Raw genomic sequence first — 23,827 nt, 5'->3', positions numbered from 1 at the left:
ACTCTCAGAAAAAAACAGAGAAAATCTTCATGGCCTTGAATTTGGCAATAATTTATTAACTGTGACATCAAAGGCATACAACATAAAATATATATATATAGGATTTCATCAAAATTAAAAACTTTTGGGCAAAAAACAGTATCAGCATAAAAAGACAATCCACAGAACAGTAGAAAATACTTGCATATATCTTATAAGGGGTTAATATCTAAACTACATAGAGAACTCCTATAATTTAACATAAAAAAACAAGTCTCCAAAGAAATTTATATGATGGCCAATAAGCACATGAAAAGATGCTAAACCTCACCATTAATCAGGAAAATTCAAATCAAAACCACAATGAGCTACCTCTTCACTCCCACTACAATGACAATTATAAATAACCAAGCCAAAAAAAAAAAAAAAAACCCCACAAAACCAAGAAAATAACAAGTGTTGACAAAAATGAGGAGAAATTGAAACCCTTGTACACTGCTTGTGGGAATGCAAAACTGTGCAGCTACTGTGGAAAATAGTATGGCAGTTCAAGGTGGGAAAAAATCAAATGTCCACTGATGAATGGATAAACACAGCATGCTATCACCCATACATTGGAATACATTGATACACTCTATAACATGAATGAATCTTGAAGACATGAAAAATAAGACATACACAAAATGACAACTATTCCATGCGTCTACTTATGTGAGGTACACAGAATACTCAAATTCATAGATACAGAAGGGGCTGTGGGAAAGTTGGAATTGGAAGCAAATGCTTAATATGCATAGGTATAAATACATTGAAAATAAAAAGACATAGCATGCAAACAAGAAAGCAAGAGTGGCTATACTAATATTAGACAACATAGATGTTAAACAAAAAAAAGTTACTAAAAAGGGACATTTTATAATCATAAAAAGGTCAATCCAACAGGAAGAAGTCATTCTTCCAGGACTCTGTGTACCCTTTTCACGTGAAGTCCTGGGCCACTGGAGATGAACTCTTAACAGAAATTATCTGTACAAATCTGATCCAGAGCCTTGCTCTTTCACCTAGAGAGTGTGTCTCACGCTCCATTCTCCTTGTCATACTATTAACCTGACAACTGCATTCCAACTAATAAATGTGGAAGGAATGATGGAATCAGAGGGCTACTATTTAGTAACCACTATAGTAGTAACTGTTTCAGGCTGAAATCACCAATGGATGCTAGTTCAATAAAGTATTGATAGAAATAGGATATTTACAAAGTCACAAAGTAACTCATCACAAGATACTGATTAATGATAAAGTGAAAAATAACTTTATAGAAAAGGAACCCAGCATCAACAAGTGATTCAAATTAACAGCATGAGCAATGAGACATACATCATGAACCTTCTCTCAAGCAATGAGAATACATAAATCACTTCTGCAATATCCTCGCCAAAAATGTATATAATCTGAATCTAATCATGAGGAAACCTAAGACAAACCCTAATGGAGGGACATTCCACAAAATAACCTGTAGTACTCAAATAGTCAAATCATGAAAGACTAAGGAACTATACCAGATTAAAGGAGACCAACAAGGCATGACAACTGAATCTAACATATAATCCTGGACTGGTTCTTAGAGCAGCTTTCTTTTGGAGTGCAGGAGGTGGGGGGAGCTGTAAAGAATAATACAAAACCAACTAGTAAAATCTGAATAAGGTCAATAGATAATAATTTGGCACAATATTAGTTTCCTTATTTTGACAACTGTACTACAGTTTTGTAAGAATATCCTTGTTATTAGGATATAGTCAAGTATTCAGACCTAAGGGGTACCACGTCTCTCATGTTTGATAAAATTATGTAAGTTTTACATTAAATATATATTTATATACTAATTTTAACAATAGAAAATGAAAAAGTGGAGATGCTACTTGAAGAATATAGATGGATATAGAAGAATTCTTTGTACAACTGTAACTTTTATTTATAAACAAAATTTTTTAAAATTATTAACTATGAGTTATTTATTAACTTCTACTTTAGTGTCCAAAGTGTCTGTACATTTCTGTAATAAAAAAAAAAACTTGCCCAGCCTTAAATGTTACCTTTTCAAGATTTATGTCATCCCAATCAAACAAACAGTACTCCCTTCGCTAGACTGGAATTTATCATCATCTGCTCTGTAGTTAACAGGAAACCCATCATATGCCCACTAACTCAGGGCCATCACCTGACAATAAGGTGGTGGTGGTTTTTCAGTCGCTAAGTCTTTTCTGACCCTTTGCGATCCCATGGACTGCAGCACTCCAGGCTTCCCTGTCCTTCACTAATCTCCCAAAGTTTGCTCAAACTCATGTCCATTGAGTTGGTGATGCCATCCAACAATCTCATTCTCTGTCACCCTCTCTCCTGCCCTCAATCTTTCCCAGGACCATCATCTTTTCCAATGAGCCAGCTGTTCGTATCAGGTGGCCAGAGTGTTGGAGCTTCAGCATCAGTCCTTTCATTGAATATTCAGGGTTGATTTCCTTAAGGACTGACTGGTTTGATCTCCCTGCTGTCCAAGGGACTCTCAACAATCTTCTCCTGCACCACACTTCGAAAGTGTCAATTCTCCGGCACACAGCCTTCTTTATGGTCCAACTCTCACATTCGTACATTCGGAAAAACCATAGCTCTGACTATAAGGACCTTTGTTGGCAAAGTGATGTCGCTGCTTTTATGCTTTCTAGGTTTGTCATAGCTTTTCTTCTAAGGAGCAAGCATTTGTTAATTTCATGGCTGCAGTCACTGTCCACAGTGATTTTGAAGCCAAGAAAATAAAATCTGTTAGCGTTTCTACATTTTCCCTATCTAAGTGCCATCTATTTGACAACATAGTGTTTTTGTGCAGACTAGAAAATGATGCCTCCTCCAGGATGTCACAGTCCTATGACAGTCACACTAGAAAAAAACCATACAGTCAGTAGTCAATGCCTTTGTAAAAATTAAGAGGTATCAGAAACAAATGTAGTTCCAAAAGGCATATCATATATAGCCAAAGAAACTCCTAGATTTCAACACCCACTTGTGCCCTAGGCCAGGAGCTCTTGGATTAAATTAAACCGGAATAACCAATACTGGCAGACAGGATCTTATCCATCCTTGTACCATCTGCCAAAATCAGCACAGAGGAACTGTGCCTCATATATGATATATACAATAAATATTTCATCAATTAAATAAGCCCAGTCAAAAAAAGAAAGAAAAAAAAATGAACATGAAAGCTTTCAAAGTAAAGACCTTCCCCCAATTTATGATGAGATTATGTCCTGATAAACCCACTGTATAAGGTGAAAGTCAAAAATACATGTATATACCTAGCCCACCTTAAAGGTACTCAGAGCATTTACATTAGTCTACAGTGGGGCTCAATCATCTAACACAAAGCCTATTTTATAATAAAGTGTTGAACATCTCATGTAACTTACTGAACACTTCCCTGAAAGTGAAAACCAGAGTAATTCTATGGGTACAGAATGATTCTAAGTTCTTACCACTTGTAATCATGTGGCTGACTAGGAGCTCAGCTCGCTGCCACTGACCAACACCATGAGAGAATATTTTACCATATAAAGCAAACATGGGAAAAGATCAAAATTCAAAGTAGGGATTGAATGCTTACTGCTTTCACACCATCCTCAGTCAGGGACCATCTGTAATAATTCTTTAAATCAAGTATCAGGGAACTACAGCTCACAACTTGTTCTTGTTTGGGCTTTTTGAATAAATATGGTTTTAAGTTTTTAAAGGGTTTAAGGAAAAAAAAAAAGCCAAGAACAATATGCAATATAGAAATTATATGCCTCATAAAAGCCCCAAAGATCTGGGTCATTACAAGCAAAATCTGCTGACCTCTGAACCAAAAAATATGGCTGCTATGTCAATAACTGCAATTTAAAATGAAGTCTACTGTTGTTTCACACAAATCAGTTCTTCTACAAGAAACTTAATAGCACTACTTTTCACGAAAGTTTAATGTACACAATTGAGTCAAAGTATTCTTGCTCTCATTTAATTATTTTTAGGCTTTACAATGTAATTCAATTGAGGGTGATTTATCTATTAAAAAAAAATCAAGGTATTTTACTAATGTACATTTGACAACACTGTGAGCAAGTTTCAGAAAGATAAAGGACTTTGTAGCGAAACTAGATTAAAACAGACTTGAGTCATAGTAAACAACTTGTGAACCCTCATTTGAATAAACTGTAAAAGAAAAATAAGGTGATGAGACACTCAAACTGGAGGTTCTAGCTTATGCAATAAAGCAAGAAAAAGAAATAAAAGGCACAATATTAAAAAAAAAAAGGCACAATGTTTGGACAGAAAGGAAAACTGTCTTTAATAAATGACAACATGGCTATTTATGCAGAGAATCTACCCAAAAACACCCTACTAGAAGTAAGAGAACTTGGCAAGGCTAACTCAAAATGGATTAATAACCTAATCACAAAAGGTTTAAATAAAATTTTAAAAACATATATATTTCTCCCATCTCTTGCCTATGACTATCATCAATCTGCTCTCTGTATCTGAGATTTTTCTTTTTCTAGCAAACTGAGGCGGCTGGCAACTCTGAATTCACACAGAACAACTGCCAGATTAACTCAGCCATGTGATCATCTAGAACCAATGCTTCAAGAATTATCCCCACAAGAACTTATTTCAGTTTGCTGCAAACTGCTTGGGTTCAAATTCTGGCCCTATCGCTTTTCAGCTCTGTGACCTTAACCTTATGACTTCAGCTCTTTGTATCTTAACTTCAGAATCTACAAAATGGTGCTAAAAATAGTATGGTCTTAAAAAATAAACAGTATCTTTTCACAAGGTTGTGAAAATGATATTCCGTATAAACAGTCTGGCTTAAGAACAATGCCTGGCACATTACTAACTGCTTAACAATTATTACCTAATACAATTATTTGCCTCGTATTAGTTTTACTCAGAGGAAGGCTTGGCCACAAAGCCATGCACAATTAGATATGGCCTAGATACACCAAAAGTTACACATACCTTGGAGAAAATGGAATCTTGGGGGTTCAAGTTTAGTGCTGTCCAACAGAACTTTCTATAATGAATTTTAAAAAAACTTCTATATCTATGCTGCCCAATACAGTAGCCACTAGGCACATGTGGCAGCTGAGCACTTGAAATGCGGCTAGTGTGACTGAGAAGCTGATTTTTTTTACATTTTAATTAACTTAATTCTAAATATAAATAGCAGAACACAACACTCGCAGTCCAGTGGTTAAGACTCTGCACAGCACTTCCACTGCAGGGAGCATGAGTCTGATCCCTGGTTGGGGAACTAAGATCCTGCATGCTGTCTGGTATGGCCAAAAATTAATTAAATTCAAAATGCAGGCCACACTAAAAAACTTTGTTAATAGCCATATGTAAATAGTGGCTGCCATACTGGACAGCGCAGTCCTTTCTTTGAGCTTCTCCAGGAGTAGGTGTTATCTACTTTCCAAAGCAACCATTCCCTCTGGCAAATACCAGGAGTGCTTCCTTATACTGAACTCGTCTCTCTCCCAATGGTTTCACCCATTGGTCATTTATCTTTCCTGGGGTCTCAGAACAACTTTAATCCCCTTCAAAAGACAAGTGATAATGGGGAGGGGAGTAATGGGAAACAAGATGAGCTATTCACTGATAACTGTAGGGTCTTAAATTGTTCCTTTTATATATGTTGAAATTTTCTTTTAAAAAATTCTCATTAAAAAAATTCTAATTAGCACTTATTTCAAGCTCTTCATTTCTTCTCTAACTACAAAGACTTTCAAATCTGTCTCCGTGCTTTCAATACTTAATCTCCTCCAATTCTTCCACACTGTGAACCAAATTTTTCAGCCAACAATCATGTTTATAAGCATCTCTGTACTTTGGCACAAACTTTTCCCTGCCTAGAACTTCCTCTTCTCTTCCACGGCCTCATTGGAAACTGCTTATCATCCCTCAAAATCCATCTCAACCCTCACTGCTTTCTTTTCTTTTCCCCTCATTGCTTTTTAAAGGTTTTTTCTTCACTACTCACCCAGTAGTCATATATGGATGTGAGAGGTGGACAATAAAGAAAGCTGAGCACCAAAGAAATGATGCTTTTGAACTGTGGTGTTGGAGAAGACTCTTGAGAGTCCCTTGGACAACAAGCAGATCCAACCAGCCCATCCTAAAGGAAATCAGTCCTGAATGCTGAAGCTGAAACTCCAATACTTTGGCCATATGATGCGGAGAACTGACTCACTGGAATTTTTTCTGATGCTGGGGAAGATTGAAGCGGGAGAAGGGGACAACAGAGGATGAGATGGTTGGATGGCATCACCAACTCGATGGACATGAGTTTGAGTAAGCTCTAGTAGTTGGTGATGGACAGGGAAGCATGGCGTGCTGCAGTCCACGGAGTCACAAAGAGTCGGACATGACTGAGTGACTGAACTGAACTGAACACCCAAAGCAGTCATTCACTCGCTTCTCAGTGCCACCAGTTTACACTCCCTACATGCCTGCCATTCCCAACTACACTCGCTGAGTAACCTGGAAGCAGAGCTGCTCATTCATTGTTTAACTATTCCAGTCTGATAGCTTCAAACTTTTAGTTAATTAATCAATAGTATGCATACCAGCTCAATGAAATGCTAAACTGTGTCTACTCTTATATTAACAGTATTACCCTAAACCCATCGACAAGCAGTTTTCGGCCTTAACTTGCTCAAGTCGTTTTTACTGATTTCCAAACACACTAACAGTAACAGCCGAAAGTTACTAAGCACTTACCATAGGCCAGGCATTGACTTAAGTATTTTTTGCATGTAATTCATTTAATCCTCATCACTCCCATTTCGCAGAGGAAGAAACTCAAGCACAAGTGAAATAACCTGCTGTAAGTCACTAAGTAAGAAAAGACCTAGGGTGCTAAATAAATGGTGTGCAACTCTGGACAAGCCATTTAAAGTTCCTGCTCCTGTGTAAAATAAAGAGAATGAGTCATGATGATGTCAAATGCAAGCTTCCAATTCTAAAATTCAGATTTGGAGGAGGAGTAGGAACACTGACTTGTGAAAAGAAACAGTGTTGCTTTAGGCACTTACCAGAAAACAGTCTGAGGGGAAATGTGAATCTTTTCATTCTTATAGTTTATAGCAAGCTACTACAGTAAAACACGGAACATGTTTTCAAATAAGAAAGCTAATATATATAGGACAAGCTAAGTTCTGTAGGAGTTGATAAAATAAATGAGAATTAGTTTCATGGAACATGTGAACCAGATCTTAGAAGCTAAATATGAGGATGTGGAAAAGGAGAATAGTGATAAAAGAGCAGGCAGGTAGTAGAGGCTGAGCTTGATACCTGCAGAGGCAACAAGAAAAGGAGACCATGCTGATTTAAACGGAGGTCATGTTCTGAAGAGTTAATGAAAAACATGACAGAAAGATAAAATGGGATTGGCAAATGTCCATGGTTCTGTGGCCTGTTTTTACATGGCCCAGAGCTAAGAATGCTTTTCACATTTAAAAAAGTTAAAAAAAAAAAAAAAAGAAAAATATGCAAAAAAGATGGTATGAGGCCTGTAGGCCCAAAATGTTTATTATTTGCCTTTTTACAGAAGACGTCTGCCAACCCCTGGGTTAGATTACGGCAACTCTTGAGAGTGAAGAGGACCTCAGGCTTGGGAATAGGATGATTTTTGAACAGATGGTTGGCCCAACAAAAATAGAGCTTAAATCTAATAGCAAAAAAGGCTAGGTTAAACAGGTGTGAAAAATTAATGTGCTACAATAAGAATAAAATGTATGATAGCTAAAATGATTATCTGGCCCACAGAAATAACTGCACCATAGCCAGAAACTTCCCTAAAAGTGACGGAACAGAGGAATCATTTCTTCATCTATTCAATACCTTCCTTTTGAAGGACTAATATGTGCTGCTGAAGTCTTAATCTGTGTCCTTCTAGCCCCAGGGCTATGTAGTCTCCAGTTTGACCTTAGAGTGGAGAAGTTGGTTCTAGCACTCTAATTCTCCTACAGAAACATAAGTGGTGTTGGAATTCTTAGATCAAGTCAAAAATGCCTTCTTAACCCACAACATAGTACAGTACTACTGAGTTCAAATTAATTATGGATAACAACTATCAATTACAAAATAGGCAGATGCAGAAAACACCATCATTTATAACACTGCTTTCAAATTTTAAAATAAAATCTTGAGCTTATCAGATTCATTTATAAAGAGAACTGCCAGGACTAAGGCATGGTTAATTGAAGCCATTTTATGGCCAAGAATAAGGACTAAATCGCTTTCTTCATTGATTTTTATCTGTTTTTGTTTTGTCATAGAGCTGAACTAGAAGCAGTGGGGCAGTTATTAAAAGCAAAAGCTCTTTAAAAAAAAAAAAAAGCAAGAGCTCTGAAGTCTTCTAGGGTTAGAATCTCAGCTTTATCACTTCCTAGCCCTTGACCCCGGACAAGTTCCTTAATTTGTCTGAACCACCATTTCCTCATCTGTAAAATGGATATGGCACTACCAACATGACAGGCTGGGCTGTCCTAAGGATTAAAGGATATATAAGTAATGCACTTGGCACCGTTCCTGAAACCTAATAGGCACGAAATAAATGTTAACTATCATTATATAAATAGAAAGCACTCCACAAACTGTTTTCACATCATATATACATATCTATAAACTTTTCCTTCAGAAAAATGGCTTCCATTTCACTCACAAATGCTAGTTTTTTCTAACACAAGGGAAAAAAGTGTTATAATAAATAGGAATTCTCATTTATTCTCTAACCTTTTAGATTGAGTTAAAAATATATAGACTTCCTATGTAACATTTACAGATAATGAATAACTAAATTCCTTATCTGTCACAAATGCAAATTTGTCATTTTCTTTTCCACTTTTCATCCCAAGGAGGTTTACATACATTCCTTCACTCAGTGAAGCTAGTGACTCAATTCCTGGTCAATTAAAATAAGAAACTAATTGTAAAAAAAAAAAAAGAAACTAATTGTAACATTCCTTAAATCCATCACCAGTTTTCTCCTATTCTCACTTGCATATACTTTTTCAGAGATCCTAAAAAAAAACAATAGTAAGTCATTCCATCTCTGCCACTTTCTAGGTAAGTCAAAACAGGTCACTTAGCTTCTCTGGGCCTTAGCTTCCTCACAGGAAAATGGGAATGCCCAACAGATTATCTAATAGGATTGTGTGATAATCAAATGAGAAAAAAAAAGTGCATATATTATATATACATGTAAAAGGTATGTAGATGCCCCAGCAGAACAGGAAGCTCATGTTCCTCTCCCTTTCAATTATGACCCTAGTGGGCTTTCACAAGCTTAGACCAGGTTTCTTAAACATAGTGATTTCTGTTACTCATCAGTGGCTATCCCAAAAGCATTAAAAGGAATAAGACCCTTAGCAACATACCAGAATGCTACTAAGAGGGCCAATCTTCTGAAAAAGCAATAAGCCTTCTTTCCCTTCATCTAAAAGACTTCCTTCCAATATTTTATAAGATAGAAGCATATTAAGTAATCATTAGCAACTCTAACATATTGTGGAGAGGCAAAAGTTTGAACTTTCTGCCCTGTTTCCTCTAATAATAGTATATAAGGTCCAGGAAGGGAGAGACCGCATCTGGCTTATTCACCACTGCATTCCCCAGAACCTAGCAAACAGGAAGTACTCCAAAAGTTTAACTATCGTTTGCCTGTAAAATAAATGCCATGTTCCATTTGAGATGACAACTTTTCCTTGGTAGGCTAATTCATCTGCTTAAAGAGTCAATGAATAATCTACCATTTACTAGGTATACAAAGTAGTACAAAGCACTGGTCCCTGTCCTCAAGATGCTCTAAATCTACAAGGCAGACAATGCAAATACAGAAGTTCCTTTACTTTCAAAGTTAGATCCCAAATAGTTTGTCACCAAAGATAATAAACAAATGGCACATGAAAAGATGTTCACTATCATGAGGCATAAGGAAATGCAGTCAAACCACAATGAAATATCACTACATAGCCACCAGAATATCTGAAATTAAAAACTAGCATACCAAGTGCTGGGCTTCCCTGGTGACTTTAGTAGTAAAGAATCTGCCTGCCAATGCAGGAGACTTGGGTTCGACCCCTTGATCGGGAAGATCCCCTGGAGAAGCAAATGGCAACCCGCTTCAGTATTCTTGCCTGGGAAATTCTACGGACTCAGGAACCTGGCGCGCTACAGTCCATGGAGTCACAAACAGTCAGACACGACTTAGCAAATGAACAATACCAAGCGTTGCTGAGAAATTAGACATCAGTTACTGGGACTATCCTGTTGGTCCAGAGGTTACCTACCAATTCACCTACCAATGAAAGGGACACTGGTTCAGTCCCTAGTCCAGAAAAATGCCACATGCCATGGGCAACTAAGCCTGTGCGCCACAGCTACTGAGCCCGTGCTCTGGAGCATGTGCTCTGCAACAAGAAGTCGCTGCAATGAGGAGCCCATGCGCTGCAACTAGAGAGGAGCCCCACTTGCCGCAACTAAAGAAAACGTGTGCAGCAATAAAGACCCAGCACAGCCAAAAATGAACTTTACAAGTGAAAATCCCAAAAACAGTTACTTTGGCAGTTTTGCAATTACTTTTAAAATCAAATAAACATTTGCCATACAACTTACCAATTCCATTTCTATGTATTTAATCAAGAGAAATAAAATTGTTATGACCACACAAAACCTGTACATAAATATTCACAGCAGCTTTACTCATAACAGCCAAAAACTGCTAACAATTTAAAAGTCTATCATTTGATAAACAACCATTGTACCTGCACACAACAGACTACTACTCAACAAGAAAAAGGAAGAAACTGTTACATGCAGTAACATGAATCTCAGAGTATTTTGTTACATGAGAGAAGGTGATCACAAAAGGCTGTATAAAGACAAAACTTTGGGGCTCTGGTGGTAAAGAAACCACCTGCAATGTGGGAGACCTGGGCTCAATCCCTGGGTTGGGAAGATCCCCTGGAGAAGGGAAAGGCACTCCAGTACTCTGGCCTGGAGAATCCCATAGACTGTATAGTCCATGGGTTCGCAAAGAGTTGGACAGGACTGAGTGACTTTCATTTTCGAAATGTTAGGAAATAGACCAGTGATTGCCAGGTTTGGAGGAAGCGGACTGACTGAAAAGAAGGAAAAATTTATGGGATGATACTGTGATTGTGGTCGTAGTTTTAAAACTATGTTTTTCAAAACTCAAGAACTGTACAGTAAAAAGTGTTAATCCGTCATGTCCGACTCTTTGCGACCCCATGAATAGGTAGCCCACCAGGCTCCTCCATCCATGGGATTCTCCAGGCAAGAATACTGGAGTGGGTTGCCCTTTTCCTCTCCACACTAAAGAGGGTGAACTTTTTTTTTTTGTAAATTATATTTCAGTATGTCTAACTAAAATACAATTTACTACAATAACTGTCTTAGCAATTTAAGCTAAACCACAGCACACTGAGCAATAAAATTTTAAAAATTTCTTCTGTATATCACTGTGATCCTAAGTCCAAAATGGACAGGAGAAAGTTTAAATGCTTACAGACCCAATATATGAACATTCTATTTGGCATCCTTTCCCAAAAGACAATCGCTTAATAATCTTTTCTGTTATCACTGGAGATGCCTTAAACTCTTTATTCAATGAACTGTGAATGTGTAGCACTGTTTTGTAGGTCTACAAAAATTTCAGCAATAGCATTTTAACTACTTCAGCCTTCTCCCAAATTAACACTACTACCTGCAAATTTCCAAGTTTTTCCATTTCATCTGCTAATTCTCTTTAACTTTAGCTGATTATTATTGACTCAATAAGCATGGTACTTTCTGCTCTCTGTCCTTCAGAACAATTTGTCTCATCCCAAGCTATCATTTCCTACTACTTATTTTTCTCATTTCTACCATAATGAAGTGCTTTCTTCTGACTGGAGCTAGCAATCCTCACTGCTGCCGCTCTCTCTGAAAATGACAACTTTAACAACAATAAACTAAGCTCAAACACAATAAACACAGAGAATTTTAAAATGACAAGTGTCACTGACTACAAAATGACCATAATACCACTCCCCTCCCCTAAATGGAAAAAACAAAAAAGGCCCTCTATTGGTGGAATGAACCCACTTTTGTTCTGTGGTGTAGCTCTGCTTCTATTTGAGAGATCATCCTAAGGAGAAAGCCTGCCAAGCGGAGGAGCTGCTGCACTTAAATACAAGACACTGTATATGGTATGTCCCTGGTGGTCCAGTGGTTAAGAATCTGCCTTGAAATGCAAGGATCATGGGTTCCATGCCTGGTAGGGGAACACAATGCCATGGAACATTATGAAGTCTTCAAGCCACAAATACTGAGCCCACACACTCTGGAGCACAAGTGCCATAACTAAGACTTGATGCAGCCAAATAAATAAATCAATATTAAAAGAAAAAAAAAAAAAAGACACCATACATTGAATACCAGAGGAACAAAACTTGTCAAAAGCTACAGGGGCACAGGAAGAATCCCATTTTCCTAGGGCAAATATGGTGAAACACCATGCAAGAGAGAATCTGGGCTAAGCCTTCAAAAACCTATGCTTAGGAGGACAAGATAACTAGACTGACACAACTTGATTTATTCTAGAGAATACAGTATCCACAATCTGTGGAGGGACCTGACAAACAGACTATTTATTAATAGTCTGGATTTGATTCAGCTAGAAATGAGAGCCACTAAAAGTTTCTTAACAGAAACAGTACACAATTAAAGATGTTTAGGAGAGTGTTGTTGTTGTTGTTGTTTGAGGTGGGGACAGAGATTTTCCCGGCTGTGGAGTATGCGCTAAGTATCTGGCCATGAAGTAACCAATCAGGAAGTTTACTAAGCTACAGTCAGCAAATACCCTCTGACGACCATGATAAAAAGACTCAATCCACCCCCTTTCTCTATCTACATCTCTTCTCTAAAGCCAAAAGAAATCTCAGAATCCTCCAAACAATACACCAATCAATCACAATTAACAGACAAAGTGAAACCTATTTGCCAGCCAGATTAAGGATCAAGAAAGGAAAGGCATGCCCAGTACAAACAGAGGAACTTCACTTTGGATTCCAGTTCTTAAGTTAAAAGGACTAAAGAGACACTTTGCCACTTAAATGTGTCAGAAAACAAAAAATAGCAAAGTCTATTTGGAACACATAGAGAAACTTTTTCTAGATAGGTAGATTTCTCCTTAGAATACTAAATTAGTATCAAATTTTGAAAACAATTCTTAAGAAACATATTATTAATACAAAGAAGAGGGAACAAGATTCTAAAATCAGTTATGCAGCCAATGATGAGCGAATATTCGCAAATAATGTCTGTGGCCTTAGTTTCTTCAACAGTAAAGGGAATGAGAACTAAAAACTCACGAGTCACTTCCAACTCCAAATCTATGTAATTCTAAAATACTGAATTACCTGGCTTATTAATGGTTAGGGCTTTATGCTTTCACTGCCAAGGACCCAGATTTGACTCTTGGGTCACAGAAATAAGATCCCCCAAATGCATGGGAGTGACCCAAAAAGCATACTGACAGCTTAATATGTGTCAGTATATTAATATAATAAAAACGCAGAATGTCACTTTTTAAGGAAGGTATTCTTTCCCGCTTTAATAAGTACAGAAACTGAGCCTGTGAGTAACTTGCCCATTAATTCACTCAACCATCTGACCACTTAAGTGTCAAGCATGGTTCAGAAGACTAGTACACAATCATGAGCAAAATGAAGTTCCGGTCCTCAGAACTTAAATTTTAGTCACGAGGGGATGAACGCCAATTCTAGTCCAGATTATTGTTAGGAGATAAAAGATACACAGCTAAATTTGGATTTCAGATAATAAATAATTTTGTTACATGCAATTTGGGACCTGTTTATACCAAAAAAATTAGTGGTTGTTTATCAGAAATTCCAGTTGGGGGGGTATAAATTAGAAGTTTGGGACTGACACACACACACAACTATATATAAACTAGATGACCAACAAGGGCCTACTGTACAGCACGGAGGACTATTCTCAATATTCTGTAATAATCTATAAGGGAAAAAAATCTGAAAAAGAATACACACGCCTGAATCACTTTGCTGTACACCTCAAACTAACACAACATTGTAAATCAACTGTTTTTTTTTTAAATAAAAATGCAACTTTAACTGGGTATCCGGTATTTTTATTTGCTAAATCTGTCAACTTTAGTGTAGACATTAACTGCAAAATCCTTTCTCAATCCTTTTACTGTATCTCGGTGCCTCTAAATCAGTGACTTTGACTACACTAATGAAAAATTACAGTTTAAATTGCAACACAGTATATATACAGTAATTGAAACAAGTTCCTTAAAACAATTCTCACCCTTAGAATAAGATACTACAGTGCACTGCACTTTTAAAAAATGTTTCTAAAAGGCCTATCATGACCCACTAAAGTGATCTTACAACTTACTAAGGGCTCATCACCTACAGTTTGAAATACTTCTTTGAAAGATGAAAAACAATTTAACCTTGTCTTATGAGTCACCATTAGGAGCACATCAATTAACTACATTATGCCATAAAATAGTAATGCCTCGGGTGTACAAAAGCATGCATGGAGTTACCAATTTATAGTCAAAACACCCACGATGATAAACTTTTGAGCTCTTGTGTCTGTTTTTTATTATTTTCCCATCTCTTAACTTCCTATCATACTATTATTACTTCTCATGGCTACCGCAATCTGTAAATCAAAAAAGCAAGCTAAGGGATTTGGCTAATGGGCCAGTGGTTAAGAATCCACCTGCCAATGCAGGGAAAACAGGTTCAACTCCTAGTCTGGAAGATTCCACATGCTGCAGGGCATATAAAACCACACGCCACAACTACTGGGCCGTGAGCTGTACAGCCAGGGCTCTGCAGAAACCACTGCAGTGAGAAGCCCTTGCACAGTAACTAGCTAGCAGCCCCACTCGCCGCAACTAGAGAAAGCCCGTGTGTAGCAATGAAGACCCAGCACAGCCCAAAGTAAACAAAATGGTACACACACACACACACACGTAAATATATACCTATAAAAAGAACAAGCAAAGCAAAATCATGTATGAAGTGAGAAGATGCCCTGAAGCGCTCTCCTTTCTGTAATCTGCACAAGGTTCAACATAAAGACTTTAAGTCTTTTCTCTACCTTATTTTCAAGTGTGTTTCGGAATGAAAATAGTTAACTACCCAAGGTCCACAAAAAATGTTTATGAGCTCCAAAAACACAATTTACAATTTGATTCAAAACAAGACTTTTCTTTTTTAAAAACTAAGACTATAATCAGGATTACTCTAGACTATATACAAAGATTACCACTTAGAATATTTTTTAACATATGACTTATAAAAGGCAATATGAACAAAGTGGCAATCAAAAACATTTGACATTGACAACACTGGTAGATAGTCTCTCAAGGTAACACTTTCAAGAGGACAACATTCTGAAGTTCTGAAACTCAGTAAAAATAAATCATGCACCACAAAACTGATGAGAATTACAAAGACTCCATTATAGCATGCCATTTTATCCAGTTCCCTAAATGCTGCTAGCTACTAATCATGGCATGAAATTGGCATTTTATAGCCACTTGACTCAACTTCAAGGCTTAAAGTATAAGCAAGCTATGTAAGAACTATTTCAAATTAAAAGGAATTTCAAATTTTCACATGAATACAACTGCAAATAATTTTAAGCAAATAAAGCCTAAGATTAATAGCTGTGGTAAACTTTCATCATCAACCCAGATTTGTAACAATATTATACTATTAAAAATAACAAAACAAAGGATTTAACATTTAAGCAGATTTTATACCACATATATACGAAAAATATTATGAAAAATCTTAATTCTTAAAAATTCTTAAAAATATTAAGATTTCTTAAATATTCTTAAATATTAAGAATTCTTAAAAATTCTTAAAAATATTTAATTCTTAAAAATATTAAGAAAAATCACGGATTTTTTCTTAAAAGATGAGGAAATAGACCTTCTATTTTATCAAGCCAAGATCAAGGTAACAAAAGATGTCCTGAGGGGCAAAAACTGACTGTGGCTGTTTTCTTTTAAATATACAGTATGATCTTGTTTATGTCTCTGTCTGCACTTATTGAAAGTGAGAGAGATGTAACAAAATACTACAAATATGTTGCTCTGGGCAAGTGCCCTAACCTCTCAAAGGTTAAAATTTCTTCCTTTCTAAGACAAGATATTCTGTTATTTTGTTGTGCTCTAAAATCTTGTTTTAGGGAAAAAAATATTTAAAAAGACAATATATACTCTTGAATCCAAAACAGTTTTCACAAAGTCTGAAAAGATGTACACCAAATTTCTAACAGTGGTTGTCTCAAAGAAAAGACTGTGAGAGATTTTAATTTAAAGGAATTTGGGGGAATTCCCTGGGGTCCAGTGGCTAAGACTCCATGCTTCCAATGCAGGGGGCCTGGGTTAAATCTCTGGTCAAGGAACTAGATCCCACATACTGCAGCTAAGACCTGGCACAGCCAACTAAATAAATAAATAGTGTTTAAAATTTTTTTAATGCTAAATAAATGAGTTTGGAACTTCAAAAAAAAATTCTCTGCACTCTTCTACAATTAAGTGTTTAAAATGAACTTTTTAAAAAACACAATTTTTCAAGTTATAAACAATAGAACTTTCAAGTACAAACAAGGAAATACACAAGGACTTTCTCAATTTCAAGAAAGAATCTGATTTGGACAATGGTTTAAGTACATCTCTAATCTCTATTGTAAGCATTGCTGAGCACATTCTATACATGTTTGTATGCCCCAAAACAATACATATATATGTGTGTATGTGTGCAATATATATAAGAAATTTTTTAGTAGAAAATTATACTTTAAGGATACATAAAAAAAATTAAGATACAGCTCAACCTATTTCTAATCATAAATAATGTCAGCAAAGATTATGGTATCAAAAATGTCTACAAATTCTAGACTTAGGTGCTACAACCTTTCAAAAGCTTGATACTAACTTCATGTTCACTGAAGAGTAAATTTTCTGATGAACACACCCTTATTTTTGAAGTCTAACATCTTAGGAGGCAAAAAGACTTCAAGAGGAAAGCACAATCTACTTTTAATGACAGTCTTCCTTAAAAAGATCACTGTATGGACCTCTTAAAATGGTATGGTTAACAGTCATAGATGATCCAGATATATTTTTTTTTTTTAAAGGCAAGTATTTTCAATTAAAAAGATACAGTAGCAGGTAGACCTGTTAATAAACAGTATCTCCATCAGAGTCACAATCATTTAACATAACTACAAAGATAAGGTTTTGTTTAGGCTTAAACTAATATATCAAAATACTATTACTATCTCATCAAAATAGAAAATTACAATTCTAGGAGAAAAAATCTTATAAAAGCTTAAAAATCCTTTTCAAGGTATAAAAGCATACTCTGCAATGATGAAAATAAGTGCTAACACAGCTGTAACAACTTAGGGGAAAAAAAAAAAACTCCCTTAAGTTGAAACATATGTCTATTAAATAGTTATGATATGAGTTAACATCCCCTGTGTAAAAGTATAACTGTCTCTCTAATTAGAGAAACAGAGAAAATACAAATTTACATTTAACCAAAAGAGAAGCACCGTGACCGATAGCATGCACTGTGCTGACCTTTCAGAATGCAAAATGTGTAAGCAACTATAGTCTTACTTTTACCTTTGTCAAAGATAATCCATTTGTTGTAGGTTTTTGCCAAATCTTAAAAAGTGTATTTGTACACCTGAAACTAACATAACACTGTAAATCAACTTGCTGTTATTCAGTCGCTCAATCATTTACCACTCTTGGTGACTCCATGCACTGCAGCCTGCCAGGCTCCTCTGTCCTCTATTACCTCCTGGAGTTTGCTCAAATTCATATACATTGAGTCAGTGATATTATCTGACCAATAAAAAAAAAATTAAGTGTATTTTTCTCTAGATACTTAAAATGAAAATTAAAACTGATTAGGTAAAATTAAAAAGCCAACTAAAAAACAAAAATGTACCTCATTTAACAGCCACCTATATTATCTCTGGATTAATTTCAAATTTGACTACCATCAATATCCACATAAAAGAATGAATTAGCAAAGGATGATGCAGTTTAAAACTTATAAACTACAACTGGGGCCATATGATTAGTTAATCTTGATTAAAAGCAAATGGCTAACTACCACACCTTCAAAACTTTGTTCAAACGTTATCTCTTCAACAAGGCCTCCCCTGATCCATTTAAAATTGCAACCCATTCTCTTCCCCCACACTCCATATCACACTCCCTTAATATGCCACATCAAAATGTATAAAGGGTTTCCTAGGTGGCTGAGTGGTAAAGAAGCTGCCTACCAATGCAGATCAAGAGACAAGGGTTCGATCCCTAGGTGGGGAACACCCTATGGAGAAGACAATGGCAACCCATTCTAGTTTTCCAGCCTTGGAAATCCTATGGACAGAGGAGCCTGGCTACAGGCTATGGAATCGCAAAGAGTTGGACACAACTTAGCGACTCAACAATGTAAACAACGGGGAGAGAGCTATCTTTCCTTTTATAAATATCCCAAGCACCTACATCTCTATTGTACCCAGATTTTCAATGAATTTATGTATTGAATGAAAGCAGTTTTCTTTAGGCTCTTCTATAAGAAATTTAAAGACAAAATTTCATCAATATTTAAAAGGAAATATGATAAATAATTACAATGAACTGCAGCATAATTTCTAAGTCACAATGCTTTAAGAGAAAGAAGCAGTAAGCAAGTCCTAAACTGAAAATTACTAAAAGTTTTCATTCACACTTAATCCTGTATCCAAAGAAATTCTAATAACGTCCAAGTACTCAGCCATGTTCGACTCTTTGTGACCCCATAGATTGTAGCCCGTCAAACTCCACTGTCCATGGGATTTCCCAGGCAAGAAAACTGAAGAGGGTTGCCATTTCCTCCTTCAGGGGATCTTCCCAACTCAGGGATCAAACCCACTATCTCCTGTGTCTCCTAGCATTGCTGGCAGATTCTTTACCTACTGAGCCATCGAGAAAGCCCATTATTTAGAGTATGGAATACAATAATAGGACTGTAAACTCGTATCTATGTCTATGTACATACACACACACATATTTCTTTTTTAAAATTGGGGAATGGAATGTGTAACAGAAAGAGATAAGGTTTAACCAGTGATAAGTCCCAAAAGTACTATGAAATTACAAAAAAAAAAAAGTTACCAAAAAATACTTCGGTCATAACCTAGCAGCTGATTAAAAAATACTTTGAGATGAACGAGGAAGGTTAACCAAAAACAAAACAAAAAAGTTTTAGAATAAGGTCCTCAAGACTGTCATTCCTCTAACGAGACAGAATCATCAGCACACGGTTATACCATGTGTCCTCATTAGTATTAACAATTTTCAAGACATTGTCACATACATTATTAAATCCTCAGAGACACTAAATTCCAAGATAAACAGATAACAAAAGCACTAAATTGTGTATTGCACTTGACAGTAAATCCAACTTTTCCCTTGAAAATCCCCCAAAGTTCAACAACCTACAAAGAAGCCATTCTATAAAAGAGCCACCTCTTTAACACACAAGTCTCCTGAAGAGTATTATGGCACAGCCAGCAAGCATAAAAACTTGAAGCCCTTTGACCCAGTAAAACCACTCCTGGGAACCTTCTTTAAGAAAATAATTAGACCAAGGCAAAAAGCTGTTAATAAAAAGATGCTTACTGCACCGCTATCTACAATAGCAAAAAATGTGGAAAATCAAATCCCCACAACAGAATGGTTAGGTAAAAACTTAAGAAAATCCATAATGTGGTGTTAAAGAAGAGCTGAATACAAAATAACATACACAATTACTAAAACTACATAAAAATCAAAGTGACAAAAATAAGAATTGGATTAAGGTAAAATTATAATCAAACTTTCTAAGAGAAAACAGCCACCTTTAAAACATATGACAAAGAGAATTTTTGAAAGCCACGAAAATCCACTATTTACAACAGAAAAAAGGTCAAATATGATGAAATGTAGTACTATTTAAAGCAGACATGTGAATTTCTAGACTTTCAAGAATATTTTACTGTCTCCAAACATATCAAACCCAAAGCTGCATTTTTTTTAAATTCACCTTTGGTCCCAGAAACACATTTTAACTGCTGATACACACTAGTGTAACTGAAGAAACTCTAGAAACTGTCATTAGTTTACAAAGACATCAGTAACAGTGATTCAATTTTGAAAGGAATTCTACAAGTACATTAAACATGTAAAAGTACAAAATTTCACACTATGTGAATTCAACTCATTAAATGAAACATCACACATTTATCAAAAAAAAATAAGGGCTACAATTCATGCCTCAAATAAAAGAACTTAAAACAAGAATCTAGAACTTAAATGTTTATAAAGTCTCAAGGAACAAAAAAAGATCTGTGGTAGGAAAACATTTCAAATATTTTTGATCACTCAAGCCACTCTTGAACAAATTCTTCGTTATAATTTTTAAGCCTAAGGAAAGAAAGTATATGCAACCTAAGTTTTACTTTTCAATTATTTGAACAAGTTGAATACATCTGCCAGATTCCTGTTTTGTTTTTCTTTTAAAGATTCTTGACGTGGATCATTTTTAAAGTCTTTATTTAATTGGTTACAACATTGCTTCTGTTTTATGTTTTGGTTTTTTTGGCCCCAAGGCATTGTGGGATCTTAGCCCCCCCACCAGGGATGGAGCCTGCACCCCCTGCATTGGAAGGTTAAGTCTTAACCACTGGACCACCAGGGAAATCCCCAGATTCCTATCTGATCCCAAGAAGGAAAAAACAGTGCACCCCTTTTTTATAAAAATTATGTTTAAATTTTTTTTTCCCTCTCTCTCTATGGATGCCACAGAAAATGGGGAACTGAAGTTACAGAATCCTACATGGACAGAACTGGGAAAATAAGCATTTTTCCCCACTTTTTTGAACTAGTTTTTTTTTTTTTTTAACTAGCTTTGATAGGAAGCATCTGTAGATGCTTCAAAGGAGAAACTGGGAGGACGGTGGTTGGTAGGGTAGAAAGCAAGTAAATCAATGTTCCCGATTGCCCCACACGGAGGCAGAATTCCTTAAAAAATCAGCTCCGAATCATCTTGATGGGATAACTTCTGCCACAAATGAAAATTGTTTGGAAATGGACTACTAAAAACCTTTTTTCAAAAAGAAAACTCTGCATGAAAAAATCCCCTTATCCCACCTTTTAAAGCCAGGAGATCTAAAGAGGACCCTTATCACCCAGCCTGCCAACCCCGCCTAGGCCTAAGGGACGCATGGCAGTGCCGGCAACATGGATGGGACACAGGGGAAATGGACTTGCGTGCCCTTGGTGAGCTCTGGCGGCACTGCCCAAGTTAAGGACACTGGCCACAATGGAATGGAGTCTATTGACATTTGCTACTCCGTTTGAACACTAAGCATTTTCTTAGTTCATGAAATACGAACTGACAACCCCCCACCCCCCCCACATACACACACACACACACACTCCAGAGCCAGACCCAGGTCACTGAGACAACGCTGAGCCCTCAGTCTGTACCACAAACCTGGGTCATGGTGGGGAGTGGGGAAGACCAAGCATGTAAACACCCCCATTTCTGCCTTCCGGAACCCCACCGTATCCCCTGCTGCGATTCCTCTCCTCTTGAAATTTATAAATTGGGGCAAGGGTTGAGGAAAAATACACAGCGTGCCCGCGCCCTGCCGCCGCCGCCGCCACCACCCCCTCGGTCCCTAGTCCGGCCCTCGCCCACCACTATTCAAAGGCGCCTTCTCCGCGGCCTCGGAACAGCAATGCGGCTCAGCCACCACCCGCGCCGGAGAGGCCTTGCGGGGGAAGGAGGGAGGCCTGGAGGGGGCCGGGCACTCCCCACCCCTTCCTTAGGTGGGGGAGGGCGGGACGCTGCAGGAGACTGCACTGAGCCCCACGATTTCAGAGCAGCTCCAGAGCCCCCGGCCGCCGCCTTAGACTTAAATGGGGAGGGGTGAGGGGGGTCTCTGTCCACTCACCTCAAACCCGGTCCTTCGATCTCTCCTTGGGCAGGGAAGCGGATGGGTGAGAAGACTGGACAGACCCTAATGATTCCAGATAAGCCCGCGGCTGCCCCTTTAACAGGCCGGGGGTTGGGAGGGGGGACGACGCTGCCCTAACTTTCCCCCCTCCCTCGTTATTCCCAAACGGGGGAGTTGGCAAGTTTCGGCAGATAACCTAAAGAACCTTCCATGTTAACATTTAAAGGGGATGGGAGCTGTGCCCAAGCATCCCCCCCGTTGGGGGCGGAGGAGCCTTAAAGAAGGTGATCAAGGGCTGACAATCGCCGAGACCTGTGAACCCCTCCCAAACACTTAAATGGAGAAGGGGAGGCTGCCCAGTCCTTCCATCTTGACCGTTTGGCGGAAGGGGGTGGGGATGTTCAAAAGCCTGGACATCGCCATTCCCAGAGGGATCCCGCGGCGCCCCCTCACCCGACTCCCCCCCCCTCCCCCAGGCTCTAGACTGGAGCCCCACCCCCACTGCAGGCCCCCAGTCCCGCCGGTCACGGGGCGGGGACCGCGGTGCGGCCGCGGGGGAGGGGACGTCAGGCCCAAGCTGCTCCAGGCCCCGAGCCGAGGCGGCTGAGGCGCGACACCCACCTGCCCAGGCCCGGCCGCCCGCCGCCTGCGCTAGCCACCGCCACTGAGGAGGAGGAGGAGGAGGAAGCCGCGGCCGAGGACGACGAGACTGAGGACGGCGCGGCGGCCGGCGACGTGAGAAGGCCGCCGCCGCCGCCAGGCTTGCGGGCATTGGCGGCCGCGGGCTGCGGCTGCGGCTGCTGCTGCTGCTGTTGCTGATGAGGCTTCAGCGACATGGTGAGGGGCCCATACACCGGCCCGCACGCCGGGCGGGGACTGCCGGGAGCCGGGCGCGCCGAGGAGAAGCCGGAGCGCGGCGGGGACGCGCGGGCACCGAGCGGGGAGGCGCGGGTTGGCGCGGCCGGGGGGGCGCCCGAGCCGGCGAGGGGGAGCAGGAGGACGACGAACGGGCGGGGAGGCCCGCCGAAACCGAGAAGTCGCCGGGAGCCGGGCCGGGCCGCGCCGCCGCCGTTGCTACCAAAACAGTCTGAGGAGGAGGGAGGCGAGCGCTGCCCGGAGGGAGGGGGGCCGGGGCCGGGCGGGGGAGGGGCGGCGGATGGATACGGTCCCGGAGCCCCGCCGCTGCCGCCGCCCCGCCGCGCCGGCCGCGGGAGCGAGCGCCGCCCGGGCCACCTGGCCGCGGCGAAGCGACGAGGCTCGATAGCCGCCGCGGGGCCCCGAGGAGCTGCGGCCGTCGGGCGCATCGGGGGTCGGGCACAGAGGTGCCGCGTGGCGATGCCAGGTGGGCGCGGAGGTATGGAGTGGGGACTCTTTACCGGAAGTCGGAAGGGTCGGACGGAAGCAGAACGTGAGGCGGCCCCGGGGCCGGGAGGGACACGTGAGGAGCGGGCGCCGCGCTGGGCCGCGTTCGCGGGGGTCGGGTGAGGCCCCGACCGCCGGCCCTACCCGGATCCGCCCTCCTCGAGGCGGGTCTGCCCTTCGGAGAGGGCGTGTCTGTCTTCGCCAGAAGGGCCGGCCTAGTATAGAGGACCGAAGCAAAGCGTTTCTGCCCCGCCCCCCTCAAGCGTTCAACGTTCTTAGACTGCTAGGAAAATCCGTGTTTGACCCCACCTGA

General features: G+C 39.4%; 1 protein-coding gene across 7 annotated transcripts in view; it reads right to left on the bottom strand.

The window, feature by feature from the left end:
* ATXN2 (ataxin 2) overlaps positions 1 to 23,489 on the bottom strand; it is a 100,031-nt gene extending 76,542 nt beyond the window's left edge. For 2 of the 7 annotated variants that reach the window (XM_043901836.1, XM_043901837.1), the window contains exon 1: positions 22,774 to 23,487. In XM_043901836.1, the coding sequence (XP_043757771.1) occupies positions 22,774 to 23,456 (683 nt within the window). In that variant the 5' untranslated portion in view covers positions 23,457 to 23,487. Of the gene's footprint in view, positions 1 to 22,773 lie in introns of all 7 variants that reach the window. The other 5 variants (XM_043901838.1, XM_043901839.1, XM_043901842.1 and 2 more) reach the window with 4 other exon arrangements.
* Between the last annotated feature and the right edge of the window lie 338 nt (positions 23,490 to 23,827).

This window comes from Cervus elaphus, chromosome 5, assembly GCF_910594005.1.
Source record: "Cervus elaphus chromosome 5, mCerEla1.1, whole genome shotgun sequence".
In the NCBI taxonomy this organism is placed as follows: domain Eukaryota; kingdom Metazoa; phylum Chordata; class Mammalia; order Artiodactyla; family Cervidae; genus Cervus; species Cervus elaphus.
The sequence above is the reverse complement of the archived record's forward strand: the minus strand, read 5'-3'. Positions and strand labels throughout refer to the sequence as shown.